Source organism: Trichomycterus rosablanca, chromosome 10 (assembly GCF_030014385.1).
Source record: "Trichomycterus rosablanca isolate fTriRos1 chromosome 10, fTriRos1.hap1, whole genome shotgun sequence".
Taxonomy (NCBI): domain Eukaryota; kingdom Metazoa; phylum Chordata; class Actinopteri; order Siluriformes; family Trichomycteridae; genus Trichomycterus; species Trichomycterus rosablanca.
In genome coordinates, this window is record NC_085997.1 from 10,052,119 (window position 1) to 10,072,622 (window position 20,504).

General features: G+C 38.6%; 2 protein-coding genes across 5 annotated transcripts; both read right to left on the bottom strand.

The window, feature by feature from the left end:
* Positions 1-3,306: 3,306 nt before the first annotated feature.
* On the bottom strand, positions 3,307-15,085 carry LOC134321766 (uncharacterized). Of its 4 annotated transcripts, XM_063003590.1 has the most exons (13): positions 14,866-15,085; positions 12,319-12,379; positions 8,824-9,008; positions 8,307-8,415; positions 8,033-8,142; positions 7,597-7,653; positions 7,360-7,458; positions 7,209-7,268; positions 7,032-7,118; positions 6,587-6,801; positions 4,170-4,329; positions 3,810-3,940; positions 3,307-3,551 (listed from the first exon to the last, which is right to left on the bottom strand). In XM_063003590.1, the coding sequence occupies exons 3-13, from the start codon at positions 9,005-9,007 to the stop codon at positions 3,543-3,545; spliced, it is 1,221 nt and encodes a 406-aa protein (XP_062859660.1). In that variant the 5' UTR covers position 9,008; positions 12,319-12,379; positions 14,866-15,085; the 3' UTR covers positions 3,307-3,542. The 4 variants fall into 4 exon arrangements, with proteins under 4 accessions (XP_062859660.1, XP_062859659.1, XP_062859657.1 ...); XM_063003589.1 differs by lacking the exon at positions 3,307-3,551 and having other exon boundaries at positions 3,561-3,910; XM_063003587.1 differs by lacking the exon at positions 3,307-3,551 and having other exon boundaries at positions 3,561-3,940.
* A 1,024-nt stretch (positions 15,086-16,109) lies between these two features.
* gngt2b (guanine nucleotide binding protein (G protein), gamma transducing activity polypeptide 2b) lies at positions 16,110-16,425 on the bottom strand. Its single transcript, XM_063003591.1, has 2 exons — positions 16,342-16,425; positions 16,110-16,235 (listed from the first exon to the last, which is right to left on the bottom strand). Exons 1-2 carry the CDS (start codon positions 16,423-16,425, stop codon positions 16,110-16,112), a joined length of 210 nt encoding a protein of 69 aa, XP_062859661.1.
* Positions 16,426-20,504: the final 4,079 nt, after the last annotated feature.

Sequence of the window (20,504 nt, forward strand, 5' to 3'; positions counted from 1 at the left end):
GGCCACCATTATTTCCCAGAACTGCCTTAACTCTCCTGGGCATGGAGTTTACCAGAGCTTCACAGGTTGCCACTGGAATGCTTTTCCACTCCTCCATGACGACATCACGGAGCTGGCGGATATTCGAGACTTTGCGCTCCTCCACCTTCCGCTTGAGGATGCCCCAAAGATGTTCTATTGGGTTTAGGTCTGGAGACATGCTTGGCCAGTCCATCACCTTTACCCTCAGCCTCTTCAATAAAGCAGTGGTCGTCTTAGAGGTGTGTTTGGGGTCATTATCATGCTGGAACACTGCCCTGCGACCCAGTTTCCGGAGGGAGGGGATCATGCTCTGCTTCAGTATTTCACAGTACATATTGGAGTTCATGTGTCCCTCAATGAAATGTAACTCCCCAACACCTGCTGCACTCATGCAGCCCCAGACCATGGCATTCCCACCACCATGCTTGACTGTAGGCATGACACACTTATCTTTGTACTCCTCACCTGATTGCCTCCACACATGCTTGAGACCATCTGAACCAAACAAATTAATCTTGGTCTCATCAGACCATAGGACATGGTTCCAGTAATCCATGTCCTTTGTTGACATGTCTTCAGCAAACTGTTTGTGGGCTTTCTTGTGTAGAGACTTCAGAAGAGGCTTCCTTCTGGGGTGACAGCCATGCAGACCAATTTGATGTAGTGTGCGGCGTATGGTCTGAGCACTGACAGGCTGACCCCCCACCTTTTCAATCTCTGCAGCAATGCTGACAGCACTCCTGCGCCTATCTTTCAAAGACAGCAGTTGGATGTGACGCTGAGCACGTGCACTCAGCTTCTTTGGACGACCAACGCGAGGTCTTTTCTGAGTGGACCCTGCTCTTTTAAAACGCTGGATGATCTTGGCCACTGTGCTGCAGCTCACTTTCAGGGTGTTGGCAATCTTCTTGTAGCCTTGGCCATCTTCATGTAGCGCAACAATTCGTCTTTTAAGATCCTCAGAGAGTTCTTTGCCATGAGGTGCCATGTTGGAACTTTCAGTGACCAGTATGAGAGAGTGTGAGAGCTGTACTACTAAATTGAACACACCTGCTCCCTATGCACACCTGAGACCTAGTAACACTAACAAATCACATGACATTTTGGAGGGAAAATGACAAGCAGTGCTCAATTTGGACATTTAGGGGTGTAGTCTCTTAGGGGTGTACTCACTTTTGTTGCCGGTGGTTTAGACATTAATGGCTGTATATTGAGTTATTTTGAGGGAAGAATAAATTTACACTGTTATATAAGCTGCACACAGACTACTTTTCATTGTGTCAAAGTGTCATTTTGTCAGTGTTGTCCCATGAAAAGATATACTTAAATATCTGCAGAAATGTGAGGGGTGTACTCACTTTTGTGATACACTGTATATATATATACAGTGTATCACAAAAGTGAGTACACCCCTCACATTTCTGCAGATATTTAAGTATATCTTTTCATGGGACAACACTGACAAAATTACACTTTGACACAATGAAAAGTAGTCTGTGTGCAGCTTATATAACAGTGTAAATTTATTCTTCCCTCAAAATAACTCAATATACAGCCATTAATGTCTAAACCACCGGCAACAAAAGTGAGTACACCCCTAAGAGACTACACCCCTAAATGTCCAAATTGAGCACTGCTTGTCATTTTCCCTCCAAAATGTCATGTGATTTGTTAGTGTTACTAGGTCTCAGGTGTGCATAGGGAGCAGTTGTGTTCAATTTAGTAGTACAGCTCTCACACTCTCTCATACTGGTCACTGAAAGTTCCAACATGGCACCTCATGGCAAAGAACTCTCTGAGGATCTTAAAAGACGAATTGTTGCGCTACATGAAGATGGCCAAGGCTACAAGAAGATTGCCAACACCCTGAAACTGAGCTGCAGCACAGTGGCCAAGATCATCCAGCGTTTTAAAAGAGCAGGGTCCACTCAGAACAGACACTCAGTTGGTCGTCCAAAGAAGCTGAGTGCACGTGCTCAGCGTCACATCCAACTGCTGTCTTTGAAAGATAGGCGCAGGAGTGCTGTCAGCATTGCTGCAGAGATTGAAAAGGTGGGGGGTCAGCCTGTCAGTGCTCAGACCATACGCCGCACACTACATCAAATTGGTCTGCATGGCTGTCACCCCAGAAGGAAGCCTCTTCTGAAGTCTCTACACAAGAAAGCCCGCAAACAGTTTGCTGAAGACATGTCAACAAAGGACATGGATTACTGGAACCATGTCCTATGGTCTGATGAGACCAAGATTCATTTGTTTGGTTCAGATGGTCTCAAGCATGTGTGGCGGCAATCAGGTGAGGAGTACAAAGATAAGTGTGTCATGCCTACAGTCAAGCATGGTGGTGGGAATGCCATGGTCTGGGGCTGCATGGGTGCAGCAGGTGTTGGGGAGTTACATTTCATTGAGGGACACATGAACTCCAATATGTACTGTGAAATACTGAAGCAGAGCATGATCCCCTCCCTCCGGAAACTGGGTCGCAGGGCAGTGTTCCAGCATGATAATGACCCCAAACACACCTCTAAGACGACCACTGCTTTATTGAAGAGGCTGAGGGTAAAGGTGATGGACTGGCCAAGCATGTCTCCAGACCTAAACCCAATAGAACATCTTTGGGGCATCCTCAAGCGGAAGGTGGAGGAGCGCAAAGTCTCGAATATCCACCAGCTCCGTGATGTCGTCATGGAGGAGTGGAAAAGCATTCCAGTGGCAACCTGTGAAGCTCTGGTAAACTCCATGCCCAGGAGAGTTAAGGCAGTTCTGGGAAATAATGGTGGCCACACAAAATATTGACACTTCAGGAACTTTCACTAAGGGGTGTACTCACTTTTGTTGCCGGTGGTTTAGACATTAATGGCTGTATATTGAGTTATTTTGAGGGAAGAATAAATTTACACTGTTATATAAGCTGCACACAGACTACTTTTCATTGTGTCAAAGTGTAATTTTGTCAGTGTTGTCCCATGAAAAGATATACTTAAATATCTGCAGAAATGTGAGGGGTGTACTCACTTTTGTGATACACTGTATATATATATATATATATATACACACACACACACACATATATATATATACATATACAAATAGATAGAGATAGATCTAGATATATAGACAGATATATAGACATACATATCTAGATAGATAGCGAGATAGATAGATAGAGTTAGAGATAGATATAGAAATAGATATATAGACAAATACATAGATAGACAGATAGATATAGAGACAGAGTTAGAAATAGTTAGATATCTATAGATAAGAGAGATAAGATAGACAGATATATAGATAGATGGATATATATAGTATATATAGACAGATATATACAGATACAGATAGATGGAGAGATAGATAGATAGAGACAGACAGATAGATATCACATTATACATATATTATGTTTACTAAGTAGAAAACAGATTTTAAATTAGAATCAAATGGAATGACTTTTCCTGTTTGTAGAGCTGCATTTCCTCTTCCACATCAGGCCGTATCTTCCATATCTTACCAGTTCTTCTAGTCTTTCACTGGAGCTGTAAAATGCAGGAGCAGTGAATCAGTTTTCTAATGGACATAAATCTCATCTAATCTATAATTCAATTGTGGTTCTACACTGACTTTTGACTGGTGGCAAGCTTCCCCTTTTTAATTTTTTTTTTTTAATGTTTTTTTTTTGTTGTTGTTTAAGAAAACAGGTCACTATACATCGACATCGACTGCATGCCTCTACAAATCAGCTACCCATTCAACTGTTTGAAATATAGTAGAGAGGTATGTAATGCAGAAATTACCTCCTCTTGTCTCCTTGCCCTCTCCTTTCTCCCTCCATCTCTATCTGGAGCCAGATGTAGCCATCTTTTTACCACTGACTCAATGGCTACATCTGTGGCTTCTGCGCACACAAAAATTTTTCTCACTGACTCTAAAATAGAGAAACATGACGTGTTAGGCAAATATCTATCACTTAAAAACAGTACTTGAAATTAGGAGAGTCCTCATGGTCAGATTATGACAGTAAAGGACCCCTGGGTAGGAAAGTGCTATAGATCCCACCTGTCCCTCAGGAAAACTGAGATCTACAATATGTTATGTAGTTTGTCCCTCCTGAACATGACACTGTCTTTTATGTGATTATTAATCAGTGTACTTACGATTGACTATTTCTCGTAAACATGAGTCGCTGAATGAGACCTTTCCATTGGCCCCTTTCCAGTTCATTGATCTAGCAAGGTCATTTGAAATCATCTTCTGAAGAGTACGCCATGTCGTATCTCTTACATTTGTACCCCCGATGATGCCAAAATAGTTTATCTGAAGCAAAACAGCAATAAGTTGACATTGTGTAAGTTAATTTACAATTCTTTTAAAAAAGTTAAAAGTAGTGATCAGATGTGAAATCTAAAAAAAGAAGCACTAGAACACAATCATAATACGAACAAAAAAGGCTTCCCACCCCTGATATTAGGGCAGTCATGGGCTTAAGGAACCGGCATTGTGATCTGAAGGTCCCCGGTTCGATTCCCAGTAAAGCCCAGTCATGATACGGCTGAAGTACCCTTGGGCAAGGCACCTTACTCCGAATTGTTCCCTGGGTGCTGTGGAGGCTGCTCATCACTCTAGGCATTTGTGTTCACTTCACTAGTGTATGTGTGTGTGTGCATATTATATTATAGCATATTATAATATATATATTATATATTATATTATAATATACAGTGTATCACAAAAGTGAGTACACCCCTCACATTTCTGCAAATATTTCATTATATCTTTTCATGGGACAACACTATAGACATGAAACTTGGATATAACTTAGAGTGGTCAGTGTACAACTTGTATAGCAGTGTAGATTTACTGTCTTCTGAAAATAACTCAACACACAGCCATTAATGTCTAAATAGCTGCAACATAAGTGAGTACACCCCACAGCGAACATGTCCAAATTGTGCCCAAATGTGTCGTTGTCCCTCCCTGGTGTCATGTGTCAAGGTCCCAGGTGTAAATGGGGAGCAGGGCTGTTAAATTTGGTGTTTTGGGTACAATTCTCTCATACTGGCCACTGGATATTCAACATGGCACCTCATGGCAAAGAACTCTCTGAGGATGTGAGAAATAGAATTGTTGCTCTCCACAAAGATGGCCTGGGCTATAAGAAGATTGCTAACACCCTGAAACTGAGCTACAGCATGGTGGCCAAGGTCATACAGCGGTTTTCCAGGACAGGTTCCACTCGGAACAGGCTTCGCCAGGGTCGACCAAAGAAGTTGAGTCCACGTGTTCGGCGTCATATCCAGAGGTTGGCTTTAAAAAATAGACACATGAGTGCTGCCAGCATTGCTGCAGAGGTTGAAGACGTGGGAGGTCAGCCTGTCAGTGCTCAGACCATACGCCGCACACTGCATCAACTCGGTCTGCATGGTCGTCATCCCAGAAGGAAGCTGACGCACAAGAAAGCCCGCAAACAGTTTGCTGAAGACAAGCAGTCCAAGAACATGGATTACTGGAATGCCCTGTGGTCTGAGGAGACCAAGATAAACTTGTTTGGCTCAGATGGTGTCCAGCATGTGTGGCGGCGCCCTGGTGAGAAGTACCAAGACAACTGTATCTTGCCTACAGTCAAGCATGGTGGTGGTAGCATCATGGTCTTGGGCTGCATGAGTGTTGCTGGCACTGGGGAGCTGCAGTTCATTGAGGGAAACATGAATTCCAACATGTACTGTGACATTCTGAAACAGAGCATGATCCCCTCCCTTCGAAAACTGGGCCTCATGGCAGTTTTCCAACACGACAACGACCCCAAACACAACCTCCAAGATGACAACTGCCTTGCTGAGGAAGCTGAAGGTAAAGGTGATGGACTAAACCCAATTGAGCACCTGTGGCGCATCCTCAAGTGGAAGGTGGAGGAGTTCAAGGTGTCTAACATCCACCAGCTCCGTGATGTCATCATGGAGGAGTGGAAGAGGATTCCAGTAGCAACCTGTGCAGCTCTGGTGAATTCCATGCCCAGGAGGGTTAAGGCAGTGCTGGATAATAATGGTGGTCACACAAAATATTGACACTTTGGGCACAATTTGGACATGTTCACTGTGGGGTGTACTCACTTATGTTGCCAGCTATTTAGACATTAATGGTTGTGTGTTGAGTTATTTTCAGAAGACAGTAAATCTACACTGCTGTACAAGTTGTACACTGACTACTCTAAGTTATATCCAAGTTTTAGTTCTATAGTGTTGTCCCATGAAAAGATATAATAAAATATTTGCAGAAATGTGAGGGGTGTACTCACTTTTGTGATACACTGTATATATATATATATATATATATATATATATATATATATATATATATATATATATATATATATATATATATAGGACGGCACGGTGGTACGGTATATATATATTGTAATATGTAGATATATATATAAACACACACACACACATACATATACACACACACACAATGTGTGTGTTTCATTACATGGATGGGTCGAATGCGAATGGACCAATTCTGCTGTGTACAAGCATAGTGGCAAATAAATCACTTTCATACTGTATTTACTTACTGCTTTCTCTTTGATGGCTGGGCTTTCACGAAGCTCCTGCTCTAGTGTGGTAAGACCACTCCTGTCCTTAATGGGAAACTTTGCTGCTATCGCCACCACTTCTGTCTGGTCTGTACCCATAGCACCCATAGAGTTTTGTTTTTGTAGTAACAGCAGGATTTGGGCCTGTTGCTGCTTGATTATTTCAAGCTGAGTGAGAATTTCGATCTGCACAGCTATGAAATATTAAGACTGTTAGCACATGTCCCTATGTCCCAAAAAGGAATGGATTCAAGAATGTAATCAGTGCTGACCCCACATTTAGGCTTGATGGAGACTGGTGTGTCAGCAAACATTACTCTCTAACAAACTAGTGTATTATATTTTAAGCAAAAAAAAAAAAAAGCTTGCTCACTCCTGAATGTTACACATTCTTTAGAATCTATTTTCAATTAGAACTACTTACGTGTGGTTGTCTCGATCTGCAGTTGTCTCCTTGCTGGGGTATTTAACCTAAGTGATGTCGGTAGCTGAGGTGTTTGTGCTGTGATGCCTATAGAAAGATAAACAATTAACCTGTTAACACTGCAATATAGTCAGTATATTATAATTTAATTTAAAATGATTAACAAGAATGATGTACCTAGAGTTCTTTCAGGCACATTGGGTGGTACTGTCCCAGCATCAGTGGCTTGACTAGTAGCTGGAGTATAACAATAACAATAACAATAATAATAATAATAATAGCATTTTACCAACTTTTCTTGCATTCGTTTGAATTTAAAGCTGCTTACATGCATCTGCCTCGCTCTGCATTTGTCGGGTTGCTGGGGTATTTACCATCAATGTTGTTCGGAGCTGAGGTGGTGGAAACAGGGGTGGTGGTGTGATGCCTAAAGAAAGATGAACAATGATCCTGTTTACACGCAGTGTAGTCGACAGATCAGAATTTCTACATCATATTCAAGCAAGGCATAACACGTGAAATATGCATTTATTTAGAAAACAGAAAATGTTTAACAAGAATGTACCTAGAGTTCTTTCTGGCACATTGGGTGGTGATGTCGCATTAGTTGGTTGTCTAGTAGCTGGAGGTTAACAACATCAGTACAAAAATCTTCAGTTTATCAACATATGCATACTTTGAATTTAAATCTACAAGAGGCAAGTTGTTTTATATGCATCAGCAATAACTTTCCTGGAGTTGGGCTTACTACAGTTCATGAAATACTGTCTGCAGTTGTGTTCTCTGCTGAGTGTCATTATCAGAGGCCAATATGGACAAGCTCTTGATGCACAGAACACGTTAGCAAGTTTTATGTATAATTATAAGGATTTAGGTAAAAAAAAAAAAGCACCAAATTGACCCATTAACTCTGGAGACGTTCCAAGGTTAATATTAACGTATCAATAAACGATTAGTTTGTGCTTGTTAGGTTTTACCATACTAAAATAAAATTTTCTTACCATTGGCAGTATCTGGCAGATAATTTACATCAGATATTGTTTCTTCAAAATCACCATTGTCTCCAACATCGTCTTCATTGTCAGACTGAATATATTTCCTATTGAATCCCCTATTGAATACAACGAATGTACTTTTCAAATTAAGGTAGACTTGACATTAGTATTTCCCAAAAGAGATACAGGTGACAGCAAGGTTGGGTAATTGTCCATAATGTCCCATTAGTCTTAATCATCAGTTGGTGGCATGTAGTTATTTGGCTAATAGAACATTTACCTTCCTTTCCTTCTTTTGTATGAGGGCATTGTGTCATCTTCACTCTCTGTTTGCAGATCACTTTGCTGTTCAGCCAGTGCTAATTTAGGCCTTATAGCATCGTATGAATCTGATGGCAAAATAAAGGCAGAAGCATTTATGTAGCATTATATAATAGCTCTCTCAAGTCTGACTGGCTCAGGTTTTCTTAGAATGCTCAGTAAATATATTTATGAAAACAGTTTTAAGTGCAGGGTTCCAAATGTGCATATACAGTAAACTTAAACTGAATAAGACAAGGACTATAATAACCCCAGTTAACATGTGCATTGGCACTGAGCGTGTCTCAGCCAACCAGTATGTGGTCAGAACTAAATATGGTATAGCATGGAATTACATATTCATAAAATTCAACTTCAAGCATTTTGTTATTGCAAACATTTTAGAAAACAGGTGATTAATTAAATCATTATATGGTAAGCTGTGGCATGACATACTTCACAAGAAAGCTATTCATGAGTATTTTGAAATTACACACTTTTCGTGCATCTCACTATGACAGCGTATTTTGCCCAGTCTGGATTCGGAATTTCTTGCTTTTTCACTGCCTTGCTCATCTCGTTTCCATTTTTGTATGGGGGCCAGCTACAGATTCCATTCGATACCCAAACAGCTGGGACTACTGCAACCTTTTTGTCTGCAAATTCCACAATGTGAAACATCCTGTAGTGGAAAAACAGAAAAGTGTTTACAATCATTTACTATATTATGTGGGGACTACTTTGGACCTGGTCACAATACTGATGAAATAAAGCACAAACAATGGCTGTATACTAAAAATAAATAAATAAATAAACATTTTCTTCTCTAATGTGAACATTCTCTCTAAACCTAACAAACAGAAACCTAACAAACAAAGCTCCAAACCTAACAAACAGAAGTATCGCTAGTATTCATGAAAAAAAAAATGTTAAGGGAGTCACTTACGTTTTAATGTGACCGTCACAGTGTTGTAATTCTGTACTTCTGTTATGTCTTTAAAAGAGACTGACAAAACAAACTGAGAAAAGAAATACATCTAGTAAATCTTTATTTACTGTACCAAAGAGTAAGGGAAGTACATAGTAACAATTGTGCAATTAGCAAAATAAAATTAACAATGCAGTATATCCAAAGGTTTGTTTCAGCCCTGTCCCTTTTTGTTACTTTTAAACTGTAAAAGATTTTTGTATGAATAAAACCAAACATTTTTGAGTGAACAAGGATTTGAACTTTGATTATGTGGAGGAAACATAGAATATCAGCAATTATTCACATAAGCAATAATCTCACATTTGAGTCAAGTCCACAGGGCAAGTGATTTACAACAAAATCCTTTTACAGCAGCAAGACAAATTATAACAATTACTTGTTAATGAAATGTATGTTGTCAGACTATTGACATCCCTCAACCCTCTTCTACTCTTACACATGAATCAGAGGAATTCCAACAAAATCATCCTTAAATGGAAGTAATACATACTTACAAACTGAATCAACAGCAGATGTGTACAGCAAGGTTGAGTCAAGATTAGAAAGCAGAAATATCCCCAAATGAGTAGAAGTCAACGGATAATCAAAGTAATTTGCTTTTGTTTTGAATTCATTGTAAACCAACACCACTGTTCCCTCAACATCAAGAATGTTTCTAACCAGAGCTATTGTATCACCAATGCGAACACAATTATCACCTTTAGAAGTTTTAATGCAAAAACTCTCCAGAGATAATTCGCTGTACTGATGGGTAGCATTACTCATACTGAGAGGTACAGGACCGTGATTGTGTTCCTTTCTCAAACAATGTGAAAATGGTTGACTGATGTTTTCTTTTATTATGCTTTCCATTTCTGATAAGCGACGAATAATCTGAGCTACAGGGAAATGTGGCTGCCTGACAAGTCTTTTCAGCTGCCCCAAATAATTTTCAAACGGAAACCCTGATATTGTATCTAAATGTCCATGTTCTTTGACATCATCTGCAAGGTGCACAAGACCATGAACATTGTATGATATGTACTGCATTCCATAGGTCTCACCAAAATGTGAAACAAACGTCAGAAGCAAAGATTTTGCAAAGTCGTTTAAGTCCATACACAAAAATGGGTGGGCCAAGATAAACATGGCAGTGGAAAACAACATGAAGTTTTGGAAAAGGGCTGATGAAAGTACATTTCGCAGCACAACTGGTCCTGAATACAGCATGAATTGGCGCCACTCTGATGCTTTCCACCTACAGGTCTCATCTAGCCCTCTTGGTTTCCGTGCAAATTCAGAGGGTATATTGTACTTTAATTGTTTAAGATTTTCTGACACTTTGTTTAGGTCCCTTGATTGTAGTCTAGTTTTAAGGGGTCCACTTGACCACAGCACCACTAATTTTCGCATCACTCCTAAACATGATAGATGCATATAATCATGTGGGAATTTCGATACCATGCCTATGTATGTATTTGTCAGAGGGGATGTTGTTGTATGATGCTCTTCATCAGTATATAACCTGAAACTTTCATCAGTCCTTCTCTGAGCATCTAATTCAGGAAAAGCAACATTGTGATTGATTCGTCTGCCACGAGTCACACATTTATCGCATCCATAATATCCAGAGTGGCCCTTTATGCCTTTAATAAATGCCCTAGCAGGTGCATCGCATATTACTGAGGAGACAGTTATGAAGAAGGTCTTACCCTTGAAAATAAATCCAGAATGTAAAGTTTTTAACTCTTCCACAAGACTTTTTAGATATTCTTCTAAACATTTCGGCTTGCTAACACCACTAAAAATACCAATCACAAATGGTTTTGCAGATGTGTATCCTTTTAGTAACCCTAGAATAGGCCAAAATTGAGTATTGGAACTTTTGAACAAAGGAAGCCCATCAAAATTTAACTGTATTTTGAATACATGACCATTTTTTACATTTTCCCAGATCAGAGCTAGCGTGTTGTTCAGCGAGTTTAGAATTCCAAAGTAAAAGAACATCCCTCCTTTAATTTGTGAGACCTGATAATTTGTCTTTGTTTTAAGCAAGGTCCTTGCATCTTTTGGGAGGTCAGGGTGCCAGGGTCTCAGAAGGACAAGAAGAGTTGAAAGAGCTACAAGCTTAATACCAAATTCTACTGCCCAGTTTGCCAAAGATTGCGCTAGGTCAGGTTGCCATTCATGACTCTTAGGTTCACTCATGTCATGATGCTCCCATGCATCCCAAAAGGGCTCAACAACGTCTTCCCCATTTTCGAAATCATCACACTGTCCCTCATTGCACTGCTCAATTTCCATGCTATCACTCCCTCCAACCATGCCCTGCTCAGTTTCAATGCCATCACTCCCTCCAACCATGCCCTGCTCAGTTTCAATGCCATCACTCCCTCCAACTATGCCCTGCTCAGTTTCAATTCCATCACTCTCTCCAATCATGCCCTGCTCAGTTTTATCACTGTAACTCACTCTCTCCATACACTCATCACTCAACACATGGCCATCTAAAAATTTCTCATTGCATCCACAGAAAACATTCTGCTCTTGATACAGTTCCAATAGCCGTTTCTTGACACTCGCAACAGCTTTTCTCCGTAGATTCGAGGACACCTGATACGCACTGTACTTTTCATGGTCCATGGGTCCACTAAAAGATGTGCACTAAGGTAAAGAACACTGTTTCAGCAATAAAGATTCAGACCATTAACTTTCATTTTGTTTATTTTGATATGTGTATCTTAAAGAGTTTCGATTTTATCTACCTTTAGTATTGAAAATGCTACTAAATATTGATATTTCTAAGTATGGTATCGAAGTTGAAAATTTCAGTATCTTGACAATAACCTAATCAAAGTCCAAGTCTTACATTCCATTCAGTGTTATTTGTGCCAAAGTACTTAAACATGAAACCGCTAACATTTATCTTTGGAAAGCTACAAATATATATGTATATATATATATATATATATATATATATATATATATATATATATATATATATAAATAACTGTCAACATACCTGAGTGATATTGGCAAATATATTACTAACAGACGTTCCGCTACCACACTGGAATAGGTGCCTGTCAGATGGGCAGAAGGAGACAATCAATAACGTTATTACAAACAAGGTCAGCAATTCCTGTAATTAATGCTGTTCATGTCTTCCAGAAAAGGGTCACCCGATAAAGGTGTGGTTGGTAAACACCATAAAAATATTGGCATTATTAACTGGGATTAATTAAATTAGGGACTTGCTTGCCCACTAGGAGTTATAGGATTCAGACCAGCCCACTTTAAACTCTGACTGCTCACTTCACTAGTGTGTGTATATAGGGCTGTCGCGGTGAAAGAATTTCCCCTTGCGATATTCAACCTGTCTTAATATCGCGGTATGCGGTAATATCGCCATTTTTTTTTGTTTTTGAAAATTACTTAATTGATCTGGATTTTAGAGCTATATAAACAAGCTTTATTGTTAGGCTATGATTCGGTATATTATTGCTTTATAATGACAAAGATGAGACGGCTTTAAGACCAATGAAATACGTGTTTAATGTTAAATACAGAACAGTGCAGGGATGCGAGTCTTTTCTCTATTAAAAAAAGGTTTAAATTTAGCTCCTAGGCTAGATATACAGTGTGAAACGAAAAAAAAAAGTGTTGAGGCTAAATATTGTAAATACACATCTAATCAAAATATGGTAAAAAAGAAATATAAAAAGTCTGTAAGAGTTTAAACCTGCGTTATTATGCGCGCTAGAAGAACCAACACGTTCATCTGATGTGGTTTAGAGAGAATCTGAGTGGGGTAGCGATGTTCCCCTCGGTACTAAAACTCTCTCTGATGGTGCTCGTTACACTAATACACGTGTACTGTACCTGCATGCGACTTTACAATGCGACAAACTATCTATTTAGTAGGTATAATTAACATAACAATATATACTACATTTCAAGTTATTATTCGTTTCAATACATTTTTATTCAACGAAAAAATACATTTAAATCATTCCAGCAAGACCAGAAAGAGAATATTTGCAGGCTGCAATGCCATATTAACCGTCATTAAGTGTTTTAGTTCACCAAGGCTGTTTGAATATAGTCTAAATTACAAGTATTTATTGAGTGTGAACTCAATTTGATCATTAATAAACTTGCCTATAATTCCTGTTGCGATTGTTTACATTTTAAAACACAAAGCCTTACTCAGCAGCAACGCATGAGAACAGGTTCCGGGAAAATGACGCTCCTAGCTCATTTTCATTATGAATTCATTTAACATTTATTACGCCCGAATGTAAGCGTATAACAAGATGGACCCTGCAACAATATAAACAAAAAAAAATAGAAGAAAGAAAGAAAAAACGTGAACACCGCGGTGTTGCGGTTGCTTGGCATGCCCTGCGGTTGGCTGGTCTATACCGCGATATTTCAAAATTGCGGTTAGCGCGACAGCCCTATGTGTATATGTGTTTCACTGAATGGATGGGTTAAATGCTAGGACATAGTGGCAAATAGATCACTTTCACGTTTGTTTTAAAAAAAGGCTTAACAATATCATGTGATGCACGACGTCACATCACCGTAAAATTGCCTCTATTCATATTTTTTCCCTAAAAAACTACTCATAACGTTACTTGGGAGAGTATATAACCATAACATTATTAATTTACAATTTTAAAACCGTCACCTCTGCACTGTCTGCCTTTTTCGCTTTGAACACCTTCACTGCTCTAGTTCAGTTATGTGATAGGAAAGTGCAAGTGTGTAAAGGCTGCTGATGCGGAATGTAAAAAGGGCGGACAGTGCGGAGATAACCGTTTACAAGTGAAATTAAAAGTTTGTAATTAATAATGTTATGGTTATATGAGTGGCTTTTTAGAAAAAAAATAATGAATTGTGGCAATTTTGATTTGGTGGCTTGACGTTGTGTGTCACATGACACTTATTAGACGGCTGGTGTGTGTGAAGTTCGATGCATACTGCATACTCGCGTACTTAAAAAGCGTACTACTTTAACGGTCAAGCAGTGTGTACTGTATTAAATCTAGTACATACTGTCGATGTATGCCATTTCGGACGCAGCCTACGTTAGATGAAACACGAAAATTACACATTTTGTTTAAACATCAGTGAATTTCACCGAAAAGCGATTAGTATTCAGATATGCAAATATGTTGTGTTGTCAGCTATCAGTGCTCCTGCTAGCGGCTAACGGCTGCTACCGAAGACCTGCCGCGCCATTTACAAACACACAGTTACTCACATCGGCTTGTAAAATACGCCAAACAACGCGCATTACTTATATTAAAATACTTAGGTATGTCAGAGCGATTGTATGAGGGCTACGTTTATCATTAAAGAACGTTAGCTATGTGAGAAAAAGTGTAGCTAGTTAGCTAGCTAAAGTAAGCATAAAAATAATTTTTATATTGTAAAAATACAATTACATTTTACTATAGCATTCGATAGAAAAATTTATATATAATTAACAGTTTTAACTACACCTGAGTGATATATATATATATATATATACAAAAATATAAGATTCAATTGAAATACTTACAGAATGAAGCAGGACACTGAGGCGGGTGAGAGCTCGCGCACGGCGGTGAGAGAAAAGAGCGGGAATCTTCATCGTCTTCTTCTTCGGTGGTTTTTACCTCAGCTTACTTTCACCCCTTCATGTTCCTCATTCAGAGTTTATTCATTATAAAGTTTATTCCAGTCCAGTCGTCTTTAAAACATTACTTATTTAATCTCTTCTGTCTCCGTATTAACCTGCACTATTTCCCCTAATCATTTTTGTCGTTCATGTCTCAGTCATTAGAGCATATCAATTATCTAAAAAAATATATAATATTAACAAAGACTACCTATAATTATGTGGTTAAAATAATTATTTAATTTATTTAAAATTATTCCATCGTTTTCCAGACAGTTACCGGTATCGGTCCGAGTCTCTGATATTTATAGTGGGCCACATACCTCATGCTGAACGTGGCCCGAGTTCGGTTATACAGAACTCAGCCGCTTCTCTTACTACAGATATCGGCCCAGACTCGGCCCTAATGACGTCACCCGAGTCCGACAGTACGCCAGATGTCCCGCACCTCACCCACATGTGGCCCGATAGTACACTGCTAGCTGGGTAATAGTTGTAAATCCAATAATTTACTGACAATTTTCTACAAGTTTCATACAAAATATCGCAATTATACTTAAAACGGTCAATAAACAACTGTTTGGGAAGTACTTTAGTGACAAATACTGGATTATTAATTGAACAGTAATTGAACACTACTGTACTGTTAATGCTCGGGACACTTGCACATCAAAAACTACCTATTTCATTTATGTAATGGCATACACAGGATTTTCACCTTTACTTCCATTTCTTATTTATATATTTTTCTATTTTCTATAGTTTTTATATTGCACAAAACTGCACCTTTTTAAAACCACAATGTAAATTGCACATGCTAAATGTTTACAATTTTTACGGGTATGAATGTGTGTGTGTAAGGAGAGAGTGAGCTGTGTGAATAAGATTGTCTTTACTGTATTTATCGTGCACTGCAAACATCTGTGTAACCAAAAACAAATTCCTTGTATGTGTGAGCATACTTGGCCAATAAAGCCTGATTCTGGTTCTGATTCTGATTCTGATTATTGTTTGATGATCTTTAATAAACAAAACAATATCAATTATTTTACTACATTTGCACAAATTCCTGTAAAAATATTTTATCATTAATTCACTGCCTATAGAACTTCGGTAACCCTTCTTTTGGTATCACCGAGTTATTGCTACGTTATTATGCAACCTCCCTTCTCCTTAAAGGGGTTCTTGTCTTCAGGAACTCCCTTGATCAAGGGGTCTTCTGCAGACTGAGCCTCAACAAAGGCAATAATTTCAGAGGCAGTTGCAGAGACCTGTAAGGAAGTAAACATACTTTTATTAATCTCTGTAAGGTTTGAGGTTAACATGTTTTTATTAGCATGTGTTTTATAGTACTGAATTAAGAATTAAAATACTTACTGCAGTTCGGGGTGTGTTAACTTCTTTCTGCAACTGCTCCAGCTCCATTTTCAAGATGTCTTTATCTGACATGTCCCGAGCCATCTTGCTGGCTATAGGAATTATGAAACCAGTATCAGAGCTGAGCTTTTACCTGTTGTTGTAATTACTTATTTAGTTTGCTTGTGTCTTATTTTGCACAATGTGAATTAGGCTTTTTGACTAGGTGTAGCATTCCAGTAGTATTGCTTACTATAAACTCTCTTTATCAATCTTCCTATCAATTTCACATTCATGTTTGCTGGGTAATTAGCAGAAATCTTTAGCACCTAGAACACTGTATTCTAGACCTTTTTTAATAAAAATGTTACTAACTTAGAATGTATAGGTGTTAATGTTAATACAATAATAACAAAAAAGCTCAGAAATGTACAATACACCGATTAACCATAACATTAAAACCACCTCCATGTTTCCACACTTACTGTCTATTTTATTAGGTCCCCCACAGGACCACCACAGAGCAGGTATTATTTAGGTGGTGGATCATTCTCAGCACTGCAGTGACACTGACATGGTGGTGGTGTGTTAGTGTGTGTTGTGCTGGTATGAATGGATCAGACACAGCAGCACTGCTGGAGTTTTTAAATACAGTGTCCACTCTGTTAGACACTCCTACCTAGTTGGTCCACCTTGTAGATGTAATGTCAGAGACGATCGCACATCTATTGCTGCTGTTTGAGTTCTAGTCTCAGTCCAGCAGTGACAGTGAGGTGTTCAAAAACTCCATCAGCGCTGCTGTGTATTATCCACTCATACCAGCACAACACACACTAACACACAGTATGGGACCACCCAAATAATACCTGCTCTGTGGTGGTCCTGTGAGAGTCCTGACCATTGAAGAACAGCATGAAAGGTGGCTAACAAAGCATGCAGAGAAACAGATGGACTACAGACAGTAATTGTAGAACTACAAAATGCTCCTACATAGTAAGTGAAGCCGATAAAATGGACAGTGAGTGTAGAAACAAGGAGGTGGTTTTAATGTTATGGTTGATCAGTGTATGTGTACACTGCCTTTAAACCTGTCAGATATTTGTTTATAGCACATAAATGAACAGTAAAGCTGGAAATGATGTTGGTTAAAATTATGATAAGTCTGAAATTGTAAAGCAGTTGATGGTTATGAGCACTTTTGATGCTTATGATGATGATAATGATTGCTCCTACACACACACACACACACACACAATATGTATAGCTCTGATTTCATGTTAAAACATGTTAGTATAAAGCCTCAGCATTCCATCATTATTCTTGCACAAATGCCATTCAATTATAATATTATCTCTTACCTGTAAGATATATAATGTAATACTTTCTAGGAGATCATGAGAACCAGTCCTCACATGTTTTCCTGCCTCCTTAGCAGAATGATCTCTGCTCTCATGTTCTTCTCCTCTTTATCACACATTGTTGTGGTTGATCCTGGTCACCTCTGATGTCATCAATCCCCCTTGATCTTCTTAAAGAAAATTAAAGGAATTCAGATGGCTCCAACTTGTAAAGCCAATTGGAAACAAGGTTAGTAAGAACAGCAAATCAGGATGAGTGTAAAAAAGAAAATGATGGTGGTATATAAAACACAACTGTACAAAACATGTACTATTGATCTTATTTTTGTTGTTTATCTTATAATGTCTTAGTACGATGGAAAAAAAACAGATAGGCATTGGTACATGCTTTTTTCCCAATGTTGTTCTTTTTTTCTTTTTTTTTTTGCATTTTTTCACAATTATATCTTTCAGATCATCAAACTACATTTAATATGAGACAAATATAACCCAAGTAAACACAAAATGCTTTTTTATTTATACTGAAACCCTACATGGTTCTATGTGAAAAAAGTAACTGCTCCCTTAGTAACTACATCCACCAGTTAACCAAATTCAATTGACAGTTGGGTTTAATTTCACAAGCCATACCCCAACATTGACAGACCTGCTAAATCTAAACATTACCAGATCTGTTGAATCTAAACATCACTTAAATATAACCTGTCTGGCAATGTAAAGCAGGCTAGAAGGTTACAAAAAAACAGCACATGATGCCACATTCAAAATAGATTTGAATAAAGAATCTGTGGGGGCAACATGAGGTTACTGCACAAAGCACTGAAAGCAGGTAGCACTAAAATGTTCATATCTAACTGGACATCTGTAAAATATTGGATCTGAAACATATAATTGTGACAAATACACGGCTTCATCGTCCGTTCAAGCACTTTAAGTGAACCTTGATTAAACTGGTTGTGGCTCTCAGCTTACTTCTAAGCTGTTGGGATCTGGGTTAGGCTAATTTGTAGCAGGATTAGTGATCTGAAAACCTTAACCTCTGAAGGAATAGACAATGTCTTTCACAGCCCAGAACTGTATGGAAATATTTAGAAGTCAGATTCATGTGAAAAAAAATTAAATTTGACATCTTGACACTCAATCAATTGTCATTATCTTATCATTTGTTTTATGATTTAAAATTTAAATATATTTATTTGTGTTTGAAGTAAAAATCTGAATATTCCAGAATGCATTTAATGCTTATGGTAAGGTAGGAAAGGTACAGTAATGTAAAATAAGTGATAATCACTAAATAAGTGATAATCACTAATACACACACACACACACACACACACACACACCGATCAGTCATAACATAGGAACCACCTCCTTGTTTCTACACTCACTGTCCATTTTATCAGCTTCACTTACCATATAGAAGCACTTTGTAGTTTTACAATAACTGACTGTAGTCCATCTGTTTCTCTGCATGCTTTGTTAGCCCCCTTTATGCTGTTCTTCAATGGTCAGGACCCCCACAGGACCACTACAGAGTAGGTATTATTTGGGTGGTGGGTCATTCTCAGCACTGCAGTGACACTGACATGGTGGTGGTGTGTTAGTGTGTGTTGTGCTGGTATGAGTGGATAAGACACAGCGATGCTGATGGAGTTTTTAAACACCTCACTATCCCTGCTGGACTGAGAATAGTCCACTAACCAAAAAAATCCAGCACCCTGTAGGCAGCGTCCTGTGACCACTGATGAAGGTCTAGAAGATGACCAACTCAAACAGCAGCAATAGATGAGCGATCGTCTCTGACTTTACATCTACAAGGTGGACCAACTAGGTAGGAGTGTTTAATAGAGTGGACAGTGAGTGGACACGGTATTTCAAAACTCCAGCAGCGCTGCTGTGTCTGATCCACTCATACCAGCACAACACACACTAACACACCACCACCATGTCAGTGTCACTGCAGTGCTGAGAATGACCCACCACCTAAATAATACCTGCTCTGTGGTGGTCCTTTGGGGGTCATGACCATTGAAGAACAGGGTGAAAGCAGGCTAAAAAGGTATATAATTTGTCATTTTTACAAACCCCCTTTTTAGAAAAGTTTCCAGCAAATTTTGTAAAACACAATTAAAAAAGAATCTGTAGTTTGCTAATTGTTTTGAACTTTAATCTAACTGACATAAGTACAAAGAAAACATTTCCAATATTTTTACTGACCCAAAACAACCTACAAGCTAACCTGCAAAATAGCCTCTTCTGAATGATCACATTCCTTATATACAATGAGCATTCAATCTGCGTACATAATCAGATAGTTTGATCTGAGAGTCACAGAGAGAAATGACTAGGTCCTGACATGGAGACAGATCTCAAGGTTATACAACAGCTCTCTCTTGTTGGTGCTAAGTTTCAGGTGATGAGCATCCATAATGAGATATCTGCCAAACATGCTGAGATGCAGGTTGAGACTTATGTGCCTGAAGAAGGGAATTTCAGAATGAGTTGAGTATCATCTGCAAAAAGATGTAAGAAAAGCTATGGGAGGATATGAACTTACCAAGAGAGCAGGTATAAAGAGAACAAAATACAAAGTCACTCTAAACCAACCACATGTATCTAAATTTAGCTGTATTTTTCATCACTATGTGGTAGTAAACTTGTGTTATACAGCTAGGGGTACTGAGAAATGTTGAGAATTGGCTTCTCCAGAGGAGTCCTTGAAACAAGCTTACCATGGCTTAATGTACAAAAAACAGTTTGGACCACAGGTTGGTCATTTCAGCATTAATTATTGTACTTATGACCAGTAATAACTGATAAAGTTTG

Excerpts from the sequence above, each read along its gene's own strand:
- LOC134321766 (XM_063003587.1), bottom strand. The coding sequence starts at position 9,007 with ATGTTTCACATTGTGGAATTTGCAGACAAAAAGGTTGCAGTAGTCCCA. Across the intron at positions 8,143-8,306 it reads TACAAAAGAAGGAAAGGAAG|GGGATTCAATAGGAAATATA; the intron begins GTAAATGTTCTA and ends TGTATTCAATAG. Across the intron at positions 7,654-8,032 it reads TCTGCCAGATACTGCCAATG|CTACTAGACAACCAACTAAT; the intron begins GTAAGAAAATTT and ends GTTAACCTCCAG.
- gngt2b (XM_063003591.1), bottom strand. The coding sequence starts at position 16,425 with ATGGCTCGGGACATGTCAGATAAAGACATCTTGAAAATGGAGCTGGAG. Across the intron at positions 16,236-16,341 it reads TTAACACACCCCGAACTGCA|GTCTCTGCAACTGCCTCTGA; the intron begins GTAAGTATTTTA and ends ACTTCCTTACAG.